The sequence below is a fragment of the Anolis sagrei genome, chromosome 2, assembly GCF_037176765.1.
Source record: "Anolis sagrei isolate rAnoSag1 chromosome 2, rAnoSag1.mat, whole genome shotgun sequence".
In the NCBI taxonomy this organism is placed as follows: Eukaryota; Metazoa; Chordata; class Lepidosauria; order Squamata; family Dactyloidae; genus Anolis; species Anolis sagrei.
Window position 1 is genome coordinate 114360694 of NC_090022.1, and position 17866 is coordinate 114378559.

The 17866-nt window shown below is 40.5% G+C and overlaps 1 protein-coding gene across 4 annotated transcripts in view; it reads left to right on the forward strand.

The window, feature by feature from the left end:
* MBTD1 (mbt domain containing 1) overlaps positions 1-17866 on the forward strand; it is a 59909-nt gene that overhangs the window by 6220 nt on the left and 35823 nt on the right. For 2 of the 4 annotated variants that reach the window (XM_060764816.2, XM_067463769.1), the window contains 3 exons: positions 4795-4934; positions 6853-6967; positions 7924-8009. In XM_060764816.2, coding sequence (XP_060620799.2) covers positions 4795-4934; positions 6853-6967; positions 7924-8009 — 341 coding nt within the window. The remainder of the gene's footprint in view (positions 1-4794; positions 4935-6852; positions 6968-7923; positions 8010-17866) is intronic. The other 2 variants (XM_060764817.2, XM_060764819.2) reach the window with 1 other exon arrangement.

A 17866-nucleotide genomic window follows, 5' to 3' on the forward strand; every position in this document is an offset into this window, starting at 1 on the left:
CTAGCCAAAATCCAGGTTTTTCCCACCTGTCTTTGTCTGTAAATTGATATGAAAATGGTCTTGGATCCATTCTAAGGGGAAAAAGAATAGGATTAAAAGAGGAAAAACTAGATCTGGGATGAAAGGGGTTATTTTATTTCTCAAATCAAAATGATACATTCTGAATACAGCTCTTGAAGCAAGACTGTTTTGGGGAAATAGAAATGTTTCACAAATCTCTTCCACTGTTGAATATTATTTTATAGATTTTGTTGTTTATTAGTTCAGTCACTTCCAACTCTTCGTGACCTCATGGACTAGCCCATGCCAGAGCTCCCTGTCAGCCGTCACCACCCCCAGCTCTTTCAGAATCAAGCCAATCTCTTCAAGGACACCATCCATCCATCTTGCCCTTGGTCGGCCCCTCTTTCTTTTTCCTTCCATTTTCCCCAGCATAATTGTCTTCTCTAAGCTTTCCTTTCTTCTTATGATGTGGCCAAAGTACTTCATCTCTGCCTCTAATCTCCTTCCTTCCAATGAGCAGTCGGGCTTTATTTCCTGAAGTATGAACTGGTTGCATCTTCTCATAGTCCAAGACACTCTCAGAATTTTCCTCCAGCACCACAGTTCAAAAGTGTCTATCTTCCTTCGCTTGGCCTTCCTTATGGTCCAGCTCTCATATCCATAGGTTACTACGATTTTATAGATAGAATAGTTTATCTATTTAAAAACTGGTATTAGAGTCAATCAGGAAGCTCACAACTAAATCTGCAGGACCTGAGCGAGGCTGTTGTTGACAGAGTGTTTTGGTGGGCTCTCATTTATGGGGTTGCCATCACGTCGACTGCTGTTTCAGCAGGAACAAGACAAAGCTGCTTTGCTGCAAGGAATAGTAATTGCCTGTTGTTTGCAAGCTATAGTATTCTACAAATCCATACTAGAACAATGTGAAAGTGTGCCTTCACCTCTTGGACTAGTATTTGTCATGTACATATTACAAGAAACAAGAAATGTTAGTCTTAATTGCTAACAAATGTTCTATTGGTAATCTCAACTAGAATAAATCCATTGAATAATAGGTTTACTCTGAATAGGACTACGAGTAGGATTTAGGACATAATTGCTGTGGCATAAACTTTCATGTATGCAGTTCATTAAATGCATGAAGTTTTTTTCCCCAGTTGATAGATGTATGTACAGGCAGTCCCCATGTTACAAACATATGACTTACATGCAACTCCTAGTTACAGACAGGAGTGAGACAGTGAGAAGTGTGAGGAAACCCACTTCTATAAGAGTTACCGTGGGATGCTTTGTCGGCAGCCCTTGTTTCTACAGCAAACTAAATTTTTCAAAATCTAATTGTCACAGGGATAGAAAGTGAGGTTAAATCCCCTGAGCAGAGGCACAGACAGCAACCATTACAGGGATAATTACTCTTTCCAAGCTATTAAAAACAAACAAATAAATAAAAAATCTTGCTCTTACTTCTTGTTTGGTTGGAGTTGCACTTAAGAAATGTACCTGTTCTAATTTAATATCCAAATTCATCTTAAGAACAAGCCCACAGAACCTATTTTTTTTGTAACCCGAGGATTGTAGGTGGAAATGGCTGAGGGCTGTAGGTAGAATAATACAGACATGGAGTTCAGAGATAATCAAAATGTTGAAAGTACAGAAAGAGGTGTTTATATTCATATTTGTCATCCACATAGCAGTTGTTGGGAGATAATATAGATATCCTGCATTTGTGAGCTAATATGTTTGGTGTGATGAAACATATTAACCACATTTGTTCCTATTCGAATTAGAGGAGAGAGAAAAACTAGAATGAGTAGAATAATGGAAATGAATCTGGCCCTTTATATCATGTACTGTATGTAACACAGGGCTATTTTTGACCCAGCTTTGTCCTCCGGGTTACTCCGTGCAGCACCAACCGAGATCCGGAGGGCGGGGAGGCGGGGTCGCAGTGGTCTATAGAGATTCCATCCATCTGATCAGGTGCCCCATCCCGCAGACCGCAAATTTTGAAAGCGTCTACCTGAGGGTGGGTGACCGGGACAGAATAGGGATCCTGTTAGTGTACCGTCCACCTCGCTGCACTACAGTCTCCCTACCTGAGCTAGCGGGGGTGGTCTCGAGCCTGGCGTTGAAGTCTCAACAGCTCCTTGTGCTGGGAGACTTCAACATCCATGCCGAGGCGACCCTCACAGGTGCGGCTCAGGACTTCATGTCTGCCATGGCAACCATGGGGCTGTCCCAACAAATATCTGGCCCCACCCACTGTGCTGGACACACATTGGATTTGGTTTTCTGCCAGGGATGGGAACAGGGTGGCGGTGTGGAGGAGTTGTCCATCTCTCCGTTGCCATGGACCGACCACTTCCTGATCAGATTTAGGCTCACTGCGCCCCCTAACCTCTGCAAAGGTGGAGGACCTATTAAGATGGTCCGCCCCAGGAGGCTGATGGATCCAAATGGATTCCTGACGGCTCTTGGGGATTTTCCCGCCACCTCGGTAGGTGACCATGTCGAAACCTTGGTGGCTCTCTGGAATGGGGAGATGGCCAGGGCTATTGACATGATTGCTCCGGAACGTCCCCTCTCAAGTAGCCGAGCTAAACCAGCCCCTTGGTTTACTGAGGAGCTGGCAGTGATGAAGCGAAGGAAGAGGGGACTAGAGAGCGTGTGGCGTTCGGATCCGAGCGAGTCAAACCGAGCACGGTTTGTGTCCTTTCTTAGGGCATATGCCGCGGCAATAAAGGCCGCAAAGAAAACTTTCTTTGTGGCCACTATTGCGTCTGCAAAGAACCGTCCGGCGGAGTTGTTTCGGATTGTCAGAGGTCTTTTAACTCCCACCACTGCAGGTGGGAGCCCTGACAATTCGGTCGCGCGCTGTGAAGCATTTGCTCGGTTCTTTGCAGACAAAGTCGCCTTGATCCGTTCTGGGCTGGACGCCGCGTTAGATGCAGACTCCGAGAATGTAACAAGAGCACCTGCTTGTCCTATTTTGATGGATTCCTTTCAGTTTGTGAAACCCGAGGATGTGGACAAGATACTTGGAGGAATGAGGCCCACCACGTCCATCCTAGACCCCTGCCCATCCTGGCTTCTGAGGGAGGCCAGAGGGGGATTGGCTGAGTGGGTAACGGTGGTGGTGAATGCCTCCCTTCGGGAAGGCAAGATTCCAGCGAGCCTAAAACAGGCTATCATAAAGCCGCTGTTGAAGAAGCCATCACTGGACCCCACTAAATTGGACAACTTTCGGCCTGTTTCCAATCTCCCCTTCTTGGGCAAAGTCATGGAAAGCGTGGTGGCCTCACAACTCCAGGTATTCTTGAGAGACACGGATTATCTGGATCCGGCACAGTCTGGTTTCAGACCGGGGCATGGTACCGAGACGGTCTTGGTCGCCTTAGTGGATGATCTGCGCCGGGAGCTAGACAGGGGGAGTGTGTCCCTGTTGGTGCTCCTGGATCTCTCAGCGGCCTTCGATACCGTCGACCACGGTATCCTTCTGGGGCGCCTTGCGGAAATGGGTCTTGGGGGCATTGCTTTGCAGTGGCTCCAGTCATTTCTGGAGGGCCGCACCCAGAAGGTGTTGTTGGGGGACTCCTGTTCCGCACCACAACCTTTGACTTGTGGGGTGCCACAGGGTTCCATACTGTCCCCCATGTTGTTTAATATCTACATGAAGCCGTTGGGTGAGATCATCCGGAGTTTCGGGGTGCGGTGTCATCTGTACGCAGATGATGTCCAACTCTGTCACTCCTTCCCACCTGCTACTAAGGAGGCTGTCGAGGTCCTGAACCGGTGCCTGGCCGCTGTAACGGTCTGGATGAGGGCGAACAAACTGAAACTAAATCCAGACAAGACAGAGGTACTCCTGGTCAGTCGCAAGGCCGAACGGGGTATAGGGTTACAGCCTGTGCTGGACGGGGTCGCACTCCCCTTGAAGGCGCAGGTTCGCAGCTTGGGTGTGACCCTGGACTCATCGTTGAGCCTGGACCCCCAGGTTTCAGCGGTGACCAGGGGAGCATTTGCACAGCTCAGGCTCGTGCGCCAGCTGCGCCCGTATCTCGGGAAGTCTGACTTGGCCACGGTGGTACACGCTCTTGTCACATCCCGCCTGGACTACTGCAACGCGCTCTACGTGGGGCTGCCCTTGAAGACGGCCTGGAAGCTTCAGCTGGTTCAGCGTGCGGCAGCCATGCTACTAACTGGAGCGGGTGGCAGGGAGCACACAACGCCCTTGTTGTCCCAGCTCCACTGGCTGCCGATTTGCTACCGGACCCAATTCAAGGTGCTGGTTTTGGCCTACAAAGCCCTAAACGGTTCCGGCCCAAAATACCTTTCCGACCGCATCTTGGCCTACGAGCCCACGAGGACCTTGAGATCGTCTGGGGAGGCCCTTCTCTCGGTCCTGCCTGCCTCACAGGCACGGCTGGCGGGGACGAGGGAGAGGGCCTTCTCGGTGGTGGCCCCCCGGCTGTGGAACACTCTCCCTGCACACATCAGACAGGTGCCTTCCCTCATGTCCTTTCGAAAAAGCCTTAAGACATGGCTTTTCGAGAGGGCATTTAATTAAGTGCTAATAATACGGTTATGAGAACTGGAATGGAACTGGAATGAGACTGGCTATGATTTTTAGTGTAGTTTGTAGTTGTTGTATAGTCTATATGTTGTCGAAACTGGCTTTTTGTAATTGTCTTTTATGTGTACTGTACACCGCCATGAGTCGCCCTTATGGGCTGAGAATGGCGGTCAATAAGTGCATCAAATAAATAAATATTTTTTTTCATTCCTTATTAGCTACCTGTGAAATGTGTGGAATGGTCGGTGTCAGAGATGCCTTTTACTCTAAAACCAAGCGTTTCTGCAGTGTTTCCTGCTCAAGAAGTTACTCATCGAACTCTAAGAAGGCCAGCATTCTGGCCAGACTTCAGGTAACGGTACAGTCACAGTTTTATTATCTTTATTATATATTATATTATATTATATATATTTTATATACAAAGTTTTAATGGTATTTATTAGAGTTTGAATCAAAGCACACTGTTAGATTCTAGAACTCCCTTCCCAGGGAGATAAGAATGGGTTACCTTTTGTAGGCTGGTTAACTTTTTATGTTCCATGACACAAAAGAATGAATGTTTTTAAATATTTTATATTATTTTTAATGGATTTGTTCTGTTTTGATTGTAATGTGTCATGTTTGGTGTTAGCTGCCTTGAGTCCCTGTATGAAGAAAAGGAGGGATGAAAATAAAGTAAAATAAATAGTCAGTTTTAAATAAGTATTTGGGCTCTACTGGATTGGAACAAAATCCTGTTCACTCCATCAATGTATTTTTTTTTACTGCAGGCAATCCAGTGTCTTCAATGCATTTGCAAAGAGGGCATGAAGGCAGCAGTCCTTTGTTGTTTTAGAGTCTGTCTTCATTTTGCACTTTATCTGAATGTTTCATTCATCAATGTTTATAGAAAGTGGTTACACATAACGGGAGGATATACTGAATCTATCTGATCCAGTATATCCATTCCTCACATGCATGGTGCAGAACAAGCATTCCATATGTTTATGTTTTGTACTGTGGGAAGAAATACATTTGTTTGTGTCATGTAACCTGTTGATTTCATTGGCTTATCCAGAGATCTATTGTTGCACATGATTGTTTCCTTTTTTTTCTGCACCATTCATAACTTTATAAAATTAAAATTAATCAGTTTCTTTAAATGTACCCTCTTCTTACACTTTAATACACTTTATATGACTTCTTGATGAACACTATATTGATATCACTATAGTATGCATAAAGACCTTTAACCACAAGCAGAAAATATATGGGTGAGACTTCACTGGAAAAGACAGATCACTAGGGCCTTCTCCAGTTCATGGCCAAGTAGATGTGAACGTTGGGTTAAGTATCTTTCAGAGCCCTCATCAAAAGCAGGTGGAAGAATGGGCATATTTATGCTGGAATTTGCTTGTGACGATGTATGAGAAATTTTGCAGTGTGCTTACTATACCACCTTTGAAGAAATTAATATGTACCGTGTGAATTTGGCTGTCATGGACTAGTTCCACCTACAGCGCTAAATATCTTCTGGCCGTAGAATACTAATGCATTTTCATCTGTTAAGCTTGAAAGACCAGGGTGAATAATGTGCTGTCTCCCTAGCCTAAGTTCAGTTTTGAATTATAAAAATACTCGCTCTTAGCAACTATAATGTTGGGCTATATATTAAAACCTGGGAGAGAAATGGAAACAAGGATTTTTATATTTTAAGTTGGAGCGAAATTTGTCTATTTGGTTTCTTCACGTAATTAATTGTATACATGATATTGATAAGAAATTGTTAAGGCAGAAAGCACCTTCCTTATCTAGATCATGTGCCCAGGTCATTTTTTGACCAAATCATATCGGCCATGTTTTGTGATCAAATTGGACAAATCAATTGTGTAATGTAGGAAAACCACCCCATAACTTTCATGTATGATGCTTCCTGTATATGACACTGCACAACTGTGACTTCTTTGTATTTCAGTCTGATTATTTGAGGATAATGTTAATAGTAAAACAGCAGCTGGATAGAGTACCTTACAAGAAATGTATGGTCAATTAAAGAGAGTTATATATGTGCATTAAAAGATCTGTCTGCTTTCCAGTAATATTTTGCTGTTTTACTTTACTGGAATATTTTCTGTGATATTAGAGTATTTTCAAGCATTGCTCTCTGAATAAAAAATACTTTGTTTGTAAAACTGTACAGTATTTTATTGCCTTGCACTGTAGAGAAGCAGAAACAAAGCTGCTAAAGCTTCCATTGTGGGTTTGAGAAGGACCTTATTCAGCTCTTGTTGTTTTAGGGAAAACCTCCAACTAAGAAGGCTAAAGTGCTTCAGAAACAACCTTTAGTTGCTAAATTAGCTGCATATGCCCAGTATCAAGCAACGGTACAGAACCAGTCAAAGACTAAAACAGGTAACACAGGTATTCAGAGTCTTGATGAAAGATTATGAAGATAAAACTGGGGTGGGGGGGGGGGGGCACACAATTTTCCAATGACCTTTCTATGCTGCAGCAATTTCCTGAGAGCAGAAAGGGGATAATTTTAACATTGTATGTGTGTGTGTTGTGGGAATGTTTTATGTGATCATTCAATAAAATGATATGAATAAAGCATTCTGAGATGTCATGAACCTTGCTGTCACACTAGATGGCTTTTATGATTTCTTTCAGTTCTATGATACTAGACTACTGAGTACATTAGGAACAAGAAAGGTAGATATTGTTAACCGCCTCGTCTGGCCCAAGTATTTTATCTACACTTGGAGAACCATAAGTTCTTCATCCCTGAGACAAATGTTGGCCTTCCACATCCATGGATTCAACCATCCATGGTTTGAAAATGCTTTAAAAAAATAATTCTCAAAAGCAGATCATTTTACTATGCTACTGTATATAAGTGGTATTTAAGTATTTGTGGAGCAAACCCCAGTAGATACTAAGAGCTTACCATTATTGTCCTGTTTTCATTTACATCAGGAACTGCTTCCTTCCAACCTATATCAGTTAGGTAAAGGTTCTCCCCTTTAAGTAAAGTCATGTCTGACTCTCGGGGTTTGCGGTCATCTCCATTTTTAAGCCAAAGAGCCAGCTTTATAGACACCTCCAAGGTCATGTGGCCGGCATGACTGCATAGAGTGCCGTTACCTTCCCGCTAGTTAGCTTAAAATTCCCATTCTATTGTTTTGATGGGGTTGTTTGCTGGGCTGTCTTTGAAATAATGCACCATATTTATTAAGGCATAGCATTCCTATGCAGGGTCTTTGAAGTTTTTTCTCCAGGCTTGTGTTTGTGTGATACCCCCCATCCCCCAGAAATAGTAAACACAGCAAATTAGCTGTGAGCTTGCTAAATAAAATTTCTCATTCTAGCACCTGTTCCAGTGGATGGCTTCAGTTGGGGAAACTACATCAATAGCAATAGTTTCACAGCAGCTCCTGTTAACTGTTTTAAACATGTAAGTATGTTATCGTTTTGTTTTTAAAAACTATTTTGAATAAATTGCTATAAAATAATGACATTCTTGTGAGAAGAATGTGCCTATTTGTGAATGACATACTTAAGTCAATAAACTTTGTGGTGTGAAGATTTCAGTCTAGGGAGTTTCAGTTCCAAAGAGATACTATTCATATTACTAATGTCATACCTGCTGTGACAAATTTCAAAGTGTGTTTTGAATCTGGTCCTTTCCTGTGTGCATGTAACTTCTTTCAATAATGTGTACATTTGGTATCTTAAAATCTTGATGATGTAGATTAAAACTCAATTCATTTATTTATTTATGTGGGTGGAGACACTGCTTAACCAAGTCATGCAAGTTAGTTCAGACTACTTCCAGATCTCTTATATGCAAAAGAGAGCTCTTCATTATTTCCCCTAAGATGTGGGCGGAGTTCAGGACAAGCACGTTTTTCAGGTTACTTTTGCAAGAAGAGACATGTTGTAATAAAGTGCTTTGTCATTAATAAGGCCTATTGTACACCTAAATTACATAATAATGTTAAAGTAGTTCCTATTTACTAACAGAGATGAAGAATTAAATTACTTACATTTCTTCATAATGCATAGAGGGCTACTACTTCTACAAACATGACAAGCAGTTATCAGAACACAGAAAATTTCAGAGGAATTCCACCTTATTCGTAAAACAGTATCTTAGAGCTGGAAGAGAGTCCAAGGATCATCCAGTCCAACCCTATCTTATCATGCAGAAAGAGCAGAGCATTCTGATAGATGTCCGTCCTGCCTCTGCTTAAAAACTCTAGAGAAGGGGACTCCACCACATTCCGAGGCATCAGCATATTCCACTACCAAACCACTCCAGTTGTTCCTAATGTTTAGATAGAATCTCTTTTCTTGTAGATCAAATCCATTGCTCTGTGTCCTAGTCTCTAAAGCAGAAGAAAACAAGCTTGCCCTCTGCTCAATGTGACATCCTTTCAAATATTTAAAGATGGCTATTATGTCCTCTCCTTTCCAACTTATAAACACTCAGCTCAGTGTACCATTCCTCAGAGGACTCATCTTCCAGACCTCTGACCATTTTGGGTGCCCAGCCCTTACCATGATCCCATTCTTTGGATGCTGTAGGGGAACACAATAAACACTAAGGAGCAACAAATAGTAACAGCAACACGTGGGAATAAAAAAGCAGAGAATATACAGTATCTCCTTATCGGAGAGGCATGACCAAAATATGGCAAGTGCATGTTAGCTCTCTTTTGCCCTTTAAATTGCTGGTACTTCCTGATTCTTTACTTGTCCTACTTGTTCTTCGTTTCTCATACTTTACAAGTGAGTTTTGGCATGTTGATAGAGTACAGACTAAAAGCAGCAAGAAGGCAGGGTTTAGATGCAACAATTATCTTTCTCAGCAAAGAAGGCTTACTATAAACACTAAAAAAAAACCATAGCAGCAAATGACACACAGAGAGAACATGTCTGTCTTATTGACTGGTTAGCTTTATTTATTTATTTATTTATTTATTTCTAACCCACCCTCTCTCCCCGAAGGGACTCAGGACAAATACAGAGGGAAATATTCAATTCCACATATAATCATAAAAACACAGCACAATAAAATAACAAATGAATCCCAGTTAAAAGCGTGTATAAAATAGACTCTATGGGGAGGATCAGACCTTATAAAGTGTAAGAGCAATAGTACTGTTTAAGTATAGAATCTAGAAATAAAAAATATAAATATAAAAGTGGCTGTATAACCAAATAGTTGAAATGATACATATATTTGTGGACTGCTTTGATATGTTTACTTAGGAGTAAGCTCAGTTATTTGTAGCAAGACTTATTTGTAAGTAATCCTGCATCAGGCTGTAAATCTGATATATATGTACATCCCACTAATTGGGATGCAAAAATGAGTTTAAGAACAGGGAGATATGAAGTAGATAGCAGTTTGAAAGCATTTCCCCTTGTGCTAGTAGTTTAGTTTTAATGCAGTGTGGGGTGTTTTTGTTTCTAATAAGGATTGTTAGTGATTTCTTCCTCTATGTTTTCAAATTCTGGATCAGCAGATTGTGTTTTTAGAATAAATATATTCTTAAGATTTCAGTAGCTAATATAATTTATGCAGAGTTTCGTAATGAAAGGCGGTTGCATGCCAAGAATGAATGAAAAATTCTCATTCAGCACAAAAAAATTGCAAAGTAATGAAAGGCAGTTCAGGTGAGGCCTGAAGTTTGGTAAAGATTCTGTCAGACATAAATATTGCCATTATCTTTTTCAGTGAAAGAAAAGCTTGCATTCAAGGACTTTCATTCATTCCAGGCATTACATTTCTTAGGGAGGAAGCACTGACTAATAAACTTTTCTATACTTCTGCCCCTGTTATTTTCTTAGCAGCTAAGACTTAACAGAAGTAAAGTCCTAGGAGCAGCAATAAAACAATTGGTTGTCATAAAAATAGTAATGAGAGCAAGAGCAGCACTAAAACTCAAGATTAAAAGATCAGGTTAATAAAACTGACTTAATTGGATGACACAATAGGTGTTCAGCAAGGTGACTTGAAAGCACATACTTACACATAAATGTCCCTGCCATCAGATGCCCCAAACAAGAAAATCACAATTCTGGTTTCCTTCTGAGGAAAAGGGCTTGATTTTGATAAGTCAAAGCATGGGTACTGCATTATTATTTTAAATTTTAAACATTTATAATCCATGTTTCAATCAATATGGAGTTTATGGGTGCCCAATGTTTCTCCAGCCAAAAAAAATGGGCCACATATATGTATAAATGTTTTACTTTGGCTCTTGTATGCTTACATAGGAGGGGTTGCTTCTTTCCCTATGTTGGTTGCTAAGTAAGGAGTTTTTAAGACTTTTCACCAGCATTTTGTTGACTAATTTGAAAACAATTTTGAAACGTGGCCAGATGTATAGAGGACAGATCCTAAAAGCAGATTTCCTGCACGAGGAGAGAGAAATATAGCTGCATGTTTGACTGTTAATGTACCCATCTTATCATATTTCTGGAATGGCATCAATTTTCCTATTCTTTAAAAAAATGGGGCAGCATAGGCAAATTAAATTTGGTTTTAAAAGTTATGCTTTCAGAGTCGCTGTTTTTTGATGATGATGATGATGATGATGATGATGATGATGATGATGCTGGGGATAATGTTCTGTTCTCTGTACTTTAGATAGCTATTCATAACATCAGAGTCAAAATGTACTTAATACTTTGGAGTTATCTGGTAAGGTTTGATAATTCTCAATGCAAGCAAGATTTTTACGCTCCTGATTTTAAGATATTTCTTGTATCAGAATCATATGCCACACAGTGCAGGCAGCACTAAGTCATTTGCAAGGCACTGTTCTGCTCCACTTTCTAGTGTGCAATCCATTATTGATTACTCAGTTGACCATAACAGTCAACTAAGCCAGGTTTTAATCTTTGTTTCCATGCTTGAGGCAGTCTGTCCATTATGTTCAAAAAGCCAGCTCAGAACAGCCTTTAAGTGTTTCTCCCAAGTGTTCAAGATAAATCTTTACTCTTGTAACTTAAGCCCACTACATTTAGTCCTGCTTTTGGTAGCAGTTGAGCATACCCACTCTTAGATTAATCAATACTCAAGGCTGTGTCTAGCAGTGGTAGATTGTACTTGATGTTGCCTAGACAACTAGCTTTGCTGCTTTAATGCCTATATATATATAATATTGCTGGTTTTAGAAATTACAGACTACCCATGTTGGATAATAGGTACATTCTCAGTGTGCTTCCTTACAACTAGTGCTCAGATTCCGTACAGGAGTGTAGATAGACCCCTTTGATACCTTTGTATTGTCACCTTAAAAGTGGTAGTTTAAAGAACTCGATCCTGTGAAAATTATAACACTTCTCATAAGTATATCATGCATTTTTCCAAGTTAAACTTCATTGTAAAACTTCATGCTTTCTGTTATCGGACATCATCCGAAACTCTTCTAAAGCTTTGCACCTGAAGTTATTTCATTGTCCCTTCTAGCAATAGAGATAATGTCTTGCAGATGGTAATATTCTGTTAGGTTTTTCAAGGGAGTGGAATGTTGCCTGCACAGTGAATTTTCTATTAAATTGGAAACTTGACAGATCAAGATCTTTGATCACTACCTGTATAGTTATACAGGGGGGGGGGGGTATTTAGCCAGTTCCCAATTGCACAAGTTCTCCCACTTAAAAAGATGAGAGAGGCCTGTAATTGACATCATAGGTAGACCTCTACTATAAGAGACAATATGAGAAATCACATCCAGAAAATCACATTGTCTGATTTTTAACGAATTTATTTGCAAATTATGGTGGAAAATAGGTATTTGGTCACCTACAAACAAGCAAGATTTCTGAGTCTCACAGACAGGCTCCTCTGTCCTCTACTCATTACCTATAGTAATGGCACCTATTTGAACTTGTTATCGGTATAAAAGATACCTGTCCACAACCTCAAGCAGTTACACACCAAACTCCACTATGGTGAAGGCCAAAGAGCTGTTAAAGACCACCAGAAACCAAATTGTCGCCCTGCACCAGACTGGGAAGACTGAATCTGCAATAGGCAAGCAGCTTTGTGTAAAGAAATGAGCTGTGGGAGTAATAATTAGAAAATGGAAGAGATACAAGGCCACTGATAATCTTCCTCGATCTGGGGCTCCACGCAAGATCTCACCCCATGGGGTCAAAATGATCACAAGAACGGTGAGCAAAAATCCTAGAACCACACGAGGGAACCTAGTGAATGACCTGCAGAGAGCTGGGACCAATGTAACAAAGGCTACCATCAGTAACACGCTACGCTGCCAGCGACTCAGATCCTGCAGTGCCAGATGTGTCCCCCTGCTTAAGCCACTACATGTCTGGGGCTGACTGAAGTTTGCTAGAGAGCATTTGGATGATCCAGAAGAGTATTGGGAGAATGTCATACTCATCGTGTTTGGAGGAGAAAGAATGCTGAGTTGCATCCAAAGAACACCATACCTACTGTGAATCATGGGGGTGGCAACATCGTGCTTTGAGGGTGTTTCTCTGCAAAGGGACCAGGGTGACTGATCCATAAACATGAAGGAATGAATGGGGCCATGTATCGTGAGATTTTGAGTGCAAACCTTCTTCCATCAGCAAGGGCACTGAAGATGAAACATGGCTGGGTCTTTCGGCATGACAATGATCCCAAGCACACCGCCAGGGCAACGAAGGAGTGGCTTCGTAAGAAGCATTTCAAGGTCCTGGAGTGGCCTAGCCAGTCTCCATATCTCAACCCTATAGAATTGTCTGGTTGCCCCAGACACTATAAATAAACCCTATGGAAAACCTTTGGAGGGAGTTGAAAGTCCATGTTACCCAGCAACAGCCCCAAAACATCACTGTTCTTGAGGAGATCTGCATGGAGAAATGGGCCAACATACCTGCAACAGTGTGTGCCAACCTTGTGAGGACTTACAGAAAATGTTTGACCTTTGTCATTGCCAATAAAGATATATAACAAAGTATTGAGATGAACTTTTGTTATGGACTAAATACTTATTTTCCACCATAATTTGCAAATAAATTTGTTAAAAGACAGACAGTGTGATTTTCTGGATGTGTTTTCTCATAGTTGAGGTCTATCTATGATGTCAGTTCCAGCCCTCTCTCATCTTTTTAAGTGGGAGAACTTGTACAATTGGTATCTGACTAAATACTCCCCCCCCCCCCCCCCTCCACTGTCTGTACTGTATGCCATCACTACACCCTAAGTCAGATGATGGTACTGTTCCATTATCAGGGTGGAAGGTGGAGTTACTGAGAGAAGGATACTTCATTTTACGGGGGATGGAAGATGGGTTGAAGGAGGAAAACCATTTTTCCAATTTTCCTGTTATTCTCCCTACCTATGTCCCCATCATGGAAACAACCCTTGATTATAAAATGGGAAGTGGGGTGGAGGAATAACCAGCAAAAACAAAAATGTGGGAAATGGTTTTCCTCCTTCAACTCCCCCCCCCCCAATAAAATGGACTGTAGTCTGCTTTTTGTACAAGTCCATGTCCAGCTCTCTCTAGCCTGATCATGCCCTTGTCCTGGTTACTGGTTGTTGAGTTTGGTTTGATATAGCCTGCTGTGTTTTTAATTGTTTTAATTGGATTGTTTGTGCTATTATGTTTTTTAATTGTGTTTTAGTTGGTGTATTTTGTTGTATGTTCTGGGCTTGGTCCCACTTGTACGCCACACTAAGACTTTTTGAAGAGATGGTGGCGGGTATTAAAAAAAAGTTATTATTAAAAGTTATTATTACTATTCTTCTCTCTCTAGCTCTCCCTTGTGGCCTTTGCCCAGATAATGGAACAGTCCCCAGATGATTAATTCTGATAAACCTTTATGTACTGAATTAGGTGTAGACACCACTGAACTTGGTGGAACTTGTTTCTGATTACATTATTTTTCTGGTTCATGTAATTTTTATAAACTGCATGCATTAAGAGAGATTCTACCCTTTTGCACTAGGTGGCACTGATCAATTGACATTGGACGTTTACATATTGCTGGACCTCCCAGTCCTGTTTTTGAATAGTACTGTTGCTCTTTGTTCTTAGGAGTATATACATTCTAATTGTTTGATTGGCTTTTGGGGGGTGGGGGTTATTTTAAGCTTTACCTGCTTGCCATTGGAAATAGCTCTTGAAATTTCTCTAAACTGAAAAATACTGTTCATTTATTGAATTATGGGTAGAGATAGAAGAAATTATTGAAGAAGGAAATCCTTTGTGTGTATGTGCCCTCATGTAGAAGACTCTAGAGTCTATATTGTGTTCACTATATATGAAAAGGATAATAAATATTGATTGTACTTTAGCCCTCTGAGACAGAATTTTGCATCAGTGTTCTACTTGCAGAATATTTTTGCGGTGAGCTATTCTAGGTGCGTTCAAAAAGTTTCTGCCATATTTTTAGTGCATCTAGTAAAGCTAGGAGGAACACTTAAGTGTCCCTTAGCAAGAAACAATAGGATTGGCCTTTTTTGAGTTAGAAAACCCACTTACATGCATCTGGATATCACCCATCAAGACCTTCCTGATTGCAGCTTACCTTGCAGGGAAGGCAGCTGTCACCCAAAGATAATTTCTCCAGAGTGTGCGCTGGATCAAAGTGGTGGCCAGGCAGACCTTCCTTTTATTGGGAAGTAGCCCGAGGTGGATGTCTTCATCATGAGTCTGAAAGGTAAACTTGTTCTTATCTGTACGCTTATGGTTCTGCTAGTAAACATAATATGCGAGAGAAGACAGTATACCACATATACTGTATGCCATCACTAAATGCCCACAAGATCCATACCCATTATGGCTTCCTTCTTCCGAAGTTAGAGCCATATGGATTGGTGTAGGAGGAACTGGCTGAACCGCTATCTTCACAGACAAGGACAAGTTTAACTTTCTGCTATACCCCTATACCAATCCACATCCTTCAAACTTGGTACATCAACTTTGGTATCAATTGAACAGAAAAGGGAAAAAAGCTAATTCATAAATTTGAAGTATAGATAGATAGATAGATAGATAGATAGACAGACAGACAGACAGACAGACAGACAGACACAAATTGGTTCTTTGGCTCTGCCTTCTGCCTTCCTCTGCTCAATACTATATTTTAATTCAGATAAAAAGCATGATGATACTAGTCTTGTTTTGAATGTTTCAAAGGATGTGTATGGACTTCGCACTAGCAATTAATTTTCCCATGCATGTAATGTGTATAGTGAAAGACATAGATACAATGAAAGCACCCCAAATAAATATGCACTGAAAACTAAGAGGGGAATAATTTAGGGATTGCAAAAGTTGCATGAAAGTGTTGTATAGGAAAGTTTTGGTTCTTTTAAATACAGAAAAGTATCTAGTTGATACTTATTTATATAATTTGATATTTATATAATACTTGATTGTCTCAAAGGTTTTGAGGTAAATCATAAGAGGGCCATGTAGCATGTAATGGGGCACAATCGTATAAAACAGAGGATGTCAGAATATTAGAAGCTGTCTTAGCTATATCGTGGATATTTCGGTGGTAGCTTTCCCTTCCCTTGGTTTGACACTATAACATTCAACCAAAAATGAGGGAAACATTTTGGAAAGCAGTGTTTCCTAGCATGAAAGGAAGGAACATCTTTTGCAAAGTTAGTTTGTCTCATTTGTTGCTAGAAATGGGTGTACCACAGTTCGCTCTGGCATGTTTTTCCCCAGCTCATTCCTAAAGGCTAAGAAGTTGTTGATATTTCCTTAGCAATATGTATAACCCTTGTCGTCTAATCCTGAAGACTTTTACTTGGAAATAAGTCTCACAAAATTCAGTGGACTAGTCCAATGCTAATCATTCTGAAAAATTATCCATTCTGAAAAAAACATATTTAGGATTTTACTGTTTAAATTTATTTGTGTGTAGCTATTTTAGGAACATCGCTCTCGTGTAAACTACTTAGCTTGCTAGAAGAAGAAAAATATAGATTGCTCTGGAATCACTTGCTGCCACATTTCTGTTGGGTAAAAGCAGTCTTTACTGTTTCTAGTATCTCAGCTTTGTATGTTCCAAACATTTAAAGTTGTCCTGGTGTATTTTTCCCAGCATACACATTCCTTTTACAGTTATTGTAGTGTGGGTTTATGTATGTATATGCATATGCCTTCCAGCACTACCACAGTGTAACATATTATTGAGTACATCTTTAGAAATGTATTTTATGAATTAGTGACTACAGTTAACGAATAGTAACTAGTTTGGGTTAGTCTTACATCTGTTTCCCATATTGTGTCAGTCAAAAATATTTTTTATTTCTGAATAAATAAATAGCTAAATCATATACTAGGATTTTTTTTCAATGGACTGTCACACAGTCATTATAGGTAGCAAAGAGAAACGACGTCAACCTTCTTTTTCATACCTAACTTATGAAATGTAATTATTACAAACCTTCAATGCAAGAAAATACTTTGAAGATAGCAGTTGAGGGTTTTGTTTCATTTGTTTTAATATGAGATTTGTGAAAATAAAATGAATTTCACAGATTAAGGCAGGGGAGTGATAGGGTTTCAGTCCCACCCAACAAGGTAAGCTATGAATTGTCAATTAAATGAACAGTAATGGAATGGCTCATCGCCAAATGTGTTTGTGTTGCTGTTTTAAGAGGCAGTACATTTGCATTTTACAGTGTTATTTATTAAACTAGCCGTCCCCTGCCACATGTTGCTGTGGCCCAGTCTGGTGATCTGGAAAATAAAGTAATGAGAAAGTGTTGGTTTCTAATATATGTAATTTCTTTATGCTTGTGGGTAAACAGTATTTCTTGTTGTTTCTTTGTCAGTGTTAATGTAGAGATTGTCTGGTTTGCCTACTCTGGAACATGTAACATATCATAGTCCTTCTTTAGGGGTCCCTTTCAAATCTATGATAATATATCTCTCATACACATGTGAGAGACATCAACTGTGCTGCTAAGAAAAAGATCTATGCCAGTGCAAAAGCGGAGGTCCAAAGAAGGACAAGAGAACTCAAGAACATCTGGTGGACAAAGAAGCCTGAAGAAATCCGACACCTGGCAGATACCCATGATGCTCAGGGATTTTTCAGAGCCACAAAGGATAATAATGGACCAAGAAACCATGGCATACAGCCTCTACGATCATCAGATGGAGCCAAACTCCTGAAGGACCAAAAATCAATTGCACTATGTTGGAAAGAACACTACCAAAGCCTTCTGAACCGCAGCTCCAATGTGGCCGAAGAGGTTCTCTCACAAATCTCGCAACAACAAACCAGGGATGAGCTTGCAGCACTGCCTAGTTTGGAAGA